General features: G+C 33.2%; 1 protein-coding gene across 1 annotated transcript; it reads left to right on the top strand.

Annotated features, from left to right (window-relative positions):
• Window positions 1-5,548: 5,548 nt before the first annotated feature.
• LOC128395737 (bromodomain-containing protein DDB_G0280777-like) lies at window positions 5,549-7,879 on the top strand. The gene has a single exon (XM_053356209.1). The coding sequence runs from the start codon at window positions 5,700-5,702 to the stop codon at window positions 7,716-7,718; it is 2,019 nt and encodes a 672-aa protein (XP_053212184.1). The 5' UTR covers window positions 5,549-5,699; the 3' UTR covers window positions 7,719-7,879.
• Window positions 7,880-7,919: the final 40 nt, after the last annotated feature.

Below are 7,919 nucleotides of genomic sequence, written 5' to 3' on the forward strand. Positions count from 1 at the left end.
TGTAAACAAGTGTTTATCGCTGATTGTAAGTTATTAGTTAATGAGATAATATCTTCATTTCGATAAAGATTACCAGGGCCAATTGCATAAAGGAGATTTGATGTTATTGCACTGACAAAGGTTCGTTTGATCGTTGCTGGTAGATATTTGATTATTTTTTGTGATTTGTATTTTCTGAGGTTTACAATGATTTTGTTCGTTATATAACTAATACTGTTTTTCGGGTTAATGAATTTTCCTGTCACAAAAGGATCACAATTTAAACTCAGCATCTTAGTCTTTTCCTCATTAATTTTGAGGTTTCCTTTAGCTAGAATATTTCTCACAATCTCAATCTTCTCATTTATCTCGTTCTTCCTCGTCACTATCGTCATATCGTCGGCAAATGCATAAATTTCAATTTTATGTTTTGTAATTTCTCTTATTAAACTATCTAAACCTATTATGAAATTTAAAGGGCCATTACTAGTTCCTTGAGCTGTTCCATCATTTTCTAATTTGTATATAAATTGAGTGCCATTGAAGTAAGATAACCATCTAAAGCTGAGGAGTTGTTTGATCATATCGACCGTACCTGGATCTAAAAATGGGTTGAGCTGCTTGAAGATCAACTGTTTGTCTATTGTATCGAAAGCTGTTTGAATGTCTAGCGCTACTAGTACGTTTTCTGGGTTTTGAATTTTCTCGGCTAATATAATGTGTAGATTTGTATTATTTACTCTTTTTCTGTTTGCGAATTGAGTTCCTGGTAGGAGAATCTCTTCTAATTTATTTTGAATTCTGTTTGTTAGTATAATGTCGAAGATTTTGAGGAAGAACGAGGCAATTCGAAGCGGTCTCATTTTACCGTTTGGTTTGGGGATAAGGGTAACACCGAAAATCTTGAAGGGCTGAGGTAGGTAGGCTATTTCGAAACAGTTTGTTATGAAGTTAATTAATGTTGGTTTGTTGACTAACCAGAATCTATTAAATTGTTTAATTGTAAAAGGATCAGCTGAGCCTGATGTTTTATTGAATTTTAGTTTATCAAGTTTCCTAATTTCTTCTTCACTAAGGGAACACTTTTGAGTTGGAGTAGTTTGACTGAAAAATGGTTTTTGAATATTAAAATTTCTAATAAAAGGGTCTATTTCAGTGGTTGTAAAATTGATGTTTTCTAGGCTCTTGTCTTTTTTAAATATTTTGTTTAGATGCTTCCAAATGAGTTTTGGATCATTAGTTTTATTAAAAAACGAATCTCTTTTGTTTAGACTGTTACTTCTAATTTCTATTTCTCTATTATTTAACTCTGATCTAAGTCTACTATCATTACAATTTCTGATTCTTTTTCTAATTCTATTTATCTTTCTATTGTGTTGTGATTTGATTGCTGTAATTTTCTTGAATTTTTTAGGAAAATTCATTAGTTTCAGTGCGTATTTATCAATTTCAGAGGGTAATTTGGGAAAAGTGTTAAACTGATTCGGTAATTTGTAGCATCTGATGAAGTAAATGGGAGGTGGTGGTGTTGTGGTGTAAAAATTGGGTTGAAGCTCAGTTGAGACGCTGAATTTCATGTGATCGAGAGTAATTCCTAGATAACTTACAAATGTATTTGGGATATTCGAAGCGATGATGTCGTTCCAACCAATTCCCACATTCGTTCTGCTCTTGAAGGTGAAGTTGTCTTTCGTTGGTTTGTTGATTATCTTGAGATCAAGTTTGTCGAGTAAATTAGCCAATAGTTTACCTCTCAACATTAATCGGTTCGTTTTAAAAGACCAATATGGGTGGTTGCAATTCACATCACCAATAAGAATCATTGGAAGTGATTGAAATCTTGACATGAGCGTTTCCAATGCATTTACACTGATTAGAGTGTCATCTATGGTTCTCATGTACACAGCAAAAATAAGGATTTGATTCTTTCTCTTGTCCTCTATGAGACAACCTGTAAGATTTTTGTTAAGGGTGGAGAGGTGGTTACATTTTAAGTCAGAGGAGAGCATAATTAAAACTTGATCATTTATAATAAATTTGTTGTGTGAGTTTCTTTTGAGGGTTAATTTTTTGTTTTGTTCAATTAAAATTGTAATGTTGGATATCGAAGAGAGATGATCATTGATGAGATTGTTTGTTAGCTGAATGTTTTTGCCAACATTGTTATATGTTAAGCTCACTGTGGGCATTATGATAAAGCATGAAACCAGGAGGTAAAAGTACTGATCGGTAGACGTAAGATTGATTGTTGGTGAGGTCAATAAGCTGTTGTTTCAATTTTGGACAGTCTCTTGAGTTAAAGAGATGATTAGATTGGGGGCCACAATTGATGCATCGAGGTGGGTAATCACAAATTGAATGACCATTGGATGAGCACTTTAAACACTTTTTGTTACCTGTACAATTGGGTGTCCAATGGTATATGCTTCCACAGCGGGTACAGAAATTAAAACCAATGTCGTCCCAGTAATGAACAAATTTGTTACAAATTTTGATTTTATTACCTTTAGATATAATTGTATCTCTATTTTCTCCGCTGAGATTTAATTGAAAGGTGATATGGTCGCCGAATTTTTTGACACTGGTTACACGGGTGAGTTCATCATTCTTTAGATCGTTTTCATGTATAAGATGTTTGGTTAAACTGGAGTAGTTAATTTTAACTAATTTAAGTTTAACTGTAAATTTAATTTTAATTTCTCTGTTGATTGGACTTCTGGTTATCCATAGTGGTCGTTCACTGGCTAATTTTAGTTTAAAGTGGTTGAGATAAGCGACACTGGTAAAGTAAATGATGATACTATTACGTTTTTTAATTAGAAATGAAGTGTTCTTTTTAACATTTATGAAATTGTTATGTATGTAGTCGAGTACAAGTTGGTGGGTTAACTTTTTGGGAACAAGAATTTTTATATAAAATTCATTTTTGTGACTAATATTGATGAGGTTAAGTGGTTGATTCATTGTGGTTATTGAGGGTGATTATTTGAACCAGTTATGATACTGTGAGGGTGAGAAAATATCTTGAGTGAGTGAGAGTTAAGTTCGTTAGTGGGTTTTGTTAATTAGTGAGTGAGTGTTGAGGTGATTGGATTAGTTAAGTTAACATGTGAGTGTTAATGGGAGAGAAGTAATTATGATGATGTTAATTGTAAGGGAGAAGTAATTATGATGATGTTAATTGTAAGGGAAAAGTAATTATGATGATGTTAATTGTAAGGGAGAAGAAAATGATTATAATGTAAAGTGTAATATGAGTACTCGATAATTGAAAGAAGATGTAAAAGTAATTAAAAGGTTAAAGGGAAAGTTAGGTTGAAATTTGAGTGGTTTAAATGTTGAAGGAGAAATAATAATTAGTTGTAGAGTGAAAAGATGATTATGATTATGCCATTATCCATGTATAATTGTAGTTTCTTTTTTCAATTTCATTTTTCAATCGATTTTGGAAAACAGGGCAATTAACATCCCAGGCTGAGTGTCCAAATTTGTTACAATTTGGGCATTTCCAATTCGAAGGTTGGTTAATTATTGGACAACTTTGATTAAGATGCGTTTCACCATCATAGGGACATTTGGTAAGTTTGTTACAACGACCAGCAGAGTGACCAAAGTTAGTGCATTTTCGACATAGCATAATGTTAAAATAGTCTTTAACTTGAACCATTTGAATGCCAACAAAAATTTGGCCAAATCTTTTTTCAATTACTTCTCTGAGTGCGGGGCAAATTTCCATGAAAATGTTACGATTGTTACCAACGGCACGAGTGTGATGTAGTATTTTTATCTCATAGTTCTTTTTTTCCAATCTATTCTTAGCAATGAATTTGTCTATCCAGTTTTGCATATTATTCTCATCAAACTTAACATTTGGAATGACAATTTGTGGATTAACAATATGAGGAATTTCAATTTTCCACTGGGGCTTATGATGAGAGAGGTAGTTGAATAATTTTGTTCGATCGGGTACCTCAAGGCATTTAATTTTAGCAACTTCACGGCCAGTTTCGATGTTAATAATTCTTCCGATGTCATCTTCGGTGTTTTCAAGGAAATTAGTAACTAGATCAGTGACTTGTTGTCCGATTGTGAGGTCTCTTTTGTTCTTGATGTTGGGGATACGAACTAAGATAGTTGGTCTGATCTCAATATGATCTACTTTGTACCAAGAGGAAGGATAAGTTTTGACTCTGTTATATTCAAGGCTGAGCGTAGTTTTAAGTTGAATTGGTGTCATTTCATCTAATTTAATTTCTCTGGGTGTCGCTACAAGTTTGAGTTGTTCATCTTCTTTATGTTTTTTCATCATTGATAAAAAGGTATCCATTCGTTTAATTTCCTCTGGTGTAGCTTTTGATGTCCATTCGGAGTCTTTTATCATCAAATTGAGATATCTCAGAATGGGATAATTGTCTAACTTGCTTAAAAGTATCTCTTTATCTTCATCATTTATGGGGTAAATGATTTGATCCATAAAACATTTAAGAGTAGCAATTGCTTGTGGTGGTGATGTTTTGATGTCATTCTGAGTTATGATGAAAAAATGTTAATAAGGAGAATTTAGTATTAATGTATTTTTGTTTTAAATGGTTATTTAAATGAGTATTTTAAATGAGTATTTTAAATGAGTATTTTAAATGAGTATTTTAAATGAGTATTTTAACTGAGTATTTTAAATGAGTTTCCTAATAGAAAACGGATATAGTTCAACGGAAACAAAATGGCGTTTTAAAGCTCAAATTTTAACATATAAACTCACCAGAATATTAAGAGGTTCAGTATCAGGGATTGAGTTGTTCATTTTTCACAGGTGAGGTATCGCTGGGTAGCTCACGGTAAGGGGAACGTTATTAGACACAAAGATAAAGTATTTTCACAATAAATTCAGTATAAATTCATGAAAAATTCAGGACAGAATTTTTATCACGCACAAAGGAAAAAGGTTACCCCAACATCGGCGACATCTGGAGGGTTAAGTTTACATAAATTCTACAAACTTTTTATTTTACTCGATAGATGGCAGCGCATTTCGAATTTAATTGTTACAATTTAATCGCAATTAACTGATTATTTTAATTTGTGTATAACTTATTATCTCAATGTCAAAGGTATAATGATGGGTTAGAGGGAGAATCTAATTAATCTGATTGTCTTTTTGTTGGTAAATTGAAGTTACTTTTATGTTCCCTTTCCTAATCCTTGAAGTTGACCAATTAATTTAATTTAATTGTTGTAATAAGATGATAATGATTATTGATTTATCGAATTATTGAAAATTAGATTAACAAAGTTTCACTTTATTATCAGATAATAATGATCGTTTTTTAGTAGTAACCAATTGCGTTGAATGTTAAAAACAATTCATCGTTAATCTGATTTGATTAACAAGTTTAAGTTTAGATTTGATAATCAACAATTTAGCTAAATTATTGGCATAAATTAGATGTAATTTATATCTGGGGATTAAGATTATGATTGCGATTGTCTTTTTTTCATCATCATCATCCTATTACAATCACATTTGGATGGACAATTTAAATGATAATTAAGCTTTTTTCATCTCTTTTAAATGTCGATTCAATTTAGATTCAGTTTGCAATTGTAAATTGAAAGCTTCAGTTGATTTATTAAATTAAATTTATTTTATCATTTTAATTTTGTGCTTAAAGTGTGTTGTTATAATTACTATTTTCCCAATTAATCTGATTACAGTTAAAATCATGGAAAACAAAGACAATTATGATCAATGGAGACCAAATCAAGATTCAAGTGGAGATTCAAATTCAAATGAATCAGCTAATTGTCCAGTTAATCCGAATCAAGTAAATGATCCAAATTCTGATCAACCAGTTAATCCTCAAGTAAATCGTTCAAGGAGCAATCGAAACAGACGAAGTAATCAAGGTAATCAAGGTAATCCAATTGCTGAGGTTCCAATTTATGTTAAACGAGTTCATATTATGGGTCAACCATTAAATCAATCCATGGAAAGTTCAACTAATCTTGATTTCAATGTAAATCAGAGTAACAATTTAAATGTTAATCAAAACGCAAGTCAATCATCTGGTAATAAACAGCAATCAAGCACTGGAATGGTTGTCAGAAATTTAAAACGTCGAGCCAAAGATAAAGAATCCGGTCAATCATCATCATCATCATCTTCATCATCTCAACCTCAGCAGTTTCATCAGCAACAATTACAATCAGTTAATCAACCTCTCCAACAACAGTTTTCACATCTACCACCTCAACCTCAACCTCCATCACAATTTATACCCCAATGTGAGCCTCAGCCACAATTTCAACAACAAGAATTGCTTAAATCATTATTAGAAAATCAATTTCCGCAACAATTTGAACCTCAAATGATTGAACAACAACAAGTTCAACCTCAACTTGATCCACAATTTCAGGGTCAATTTTTTCAACAGCAAATTGAAGCCCAACAGTTACAACAACAATTTCCTCCCCAAGAACCACAAATTTCACCCAATAGATTGGCTTATCTTGAGGAACAGTATCAACGCCAACGAATGACAATGGAGATACAAAGACAACATTGTATGGCCGCACTTGAAGCGCAACAAGAAGCAAACAATAGTCGAGGTCATGTTGAAGTTAGACCGGAACACGAGACAATATCGACGGCATCTTCCATAATCGAGCAACCACCACAAGCACTTCCACCACCACCACCATATCCAACGAATCGAATGAATCAACAAACTTATGATGAATTCTCGACTCAACCAAAACGTAGGCCATTAGCAAATCAATCGTTTAATCAACAACAACAATCTAATTGTTTCCGTACTCCTGGTGCACCACCAAGACCCAGTCCTCCGGTACCTCCTTCGATCAGGTCAACTTATATGCCATTTGTTGTTCCTCCAGTTCGTCGTCGTCGTCGTCGATCAGGAGAGTTTGAACTGCCAATGACCATCCAACAACCCCCACGATATTGGCGTCCATCTTTTCAGCAAAGACCGCGATTCGCACCAAACCAACAAGAGAACCAACAACGACCCCAACAACCCCAACAACAACCTCAACGACAATTCCATGAACATAACCTTTCACCTCAAGAACAACAGCAAATTTACATACCTCGTGAACCACCTTACGTTATAAGAAGAAATCCCCAAGGTCAATCAGGTCAAGGAAATATGGGTCAATCACAAAATAACAACAATCAACGGGTTCTAACTGATGAATTGAATAAATTAATTGACGATCCTGGACAGAGACAAATGGTCAGTCAACTTTATCGTCGCTACTCAGCTCCAATTGAAAGACAAACTACCGATGAACCTTTGGACTTATCGAGAAGCGGTCAACCAATTGAACTATCGACAAGTCCATTGGTTATGCCACGAGATGAATCACCATCTGATGGTCAAGGAGGTGGAGGAGGAATAGATCCCGTTAACCTTTCAACCTCAAGTCAAGACTCACACATTGTTGACCTTTCCAACAGTTCGCAATCAAGTGATAAATCAATACGAGTTAATGGTCAATCAAATGGCAATTCATCAATTGCCCAATCGAATGCAAATTTATCAATAGGTCAACCCAATGCTAATCTATCTATTGGTCAACCAATTAATACCTCAAATAATCAAATGTTTGATGTAGCACGTGCTAATAATGCTGATGAAATCCTTAGTGATGAATCATCATCCTCATCAATGTCCATCCCTGACTCAGCCTCTTCATCACCATCAAAATTGGTCAACTAATTGTCTTAACAATTTAATTTGAAACATTTTTATCTACTCTTTCATTACTACTGATCATTGATCTCTTAATTTTTTTCCCATTCACAATTCAAATGGTTTTAATCTAAAAACAATCAAATTTAATCACTATGATCAATTAAAACATTTTTCCAATTGAAAAACTTTGAAAATTTTTATCCTTTTAATTTGATTTGATTTTCC

Source organism: Panonychus citri, unplaced genomic scaffold (genome assembly GCF_014898815.1).
Source record: "Panonychus citri isolate SS breed McGregor unplaced genomic scaffold, ASM1489881v1 Contig00141, whole genome shotgun sequence".
NCBI lineage: Eukaryota > Metazoa > Arthropoda > Arachnida > Trombidiformes > Tetranychidae > Panonychus > Panonychus citri.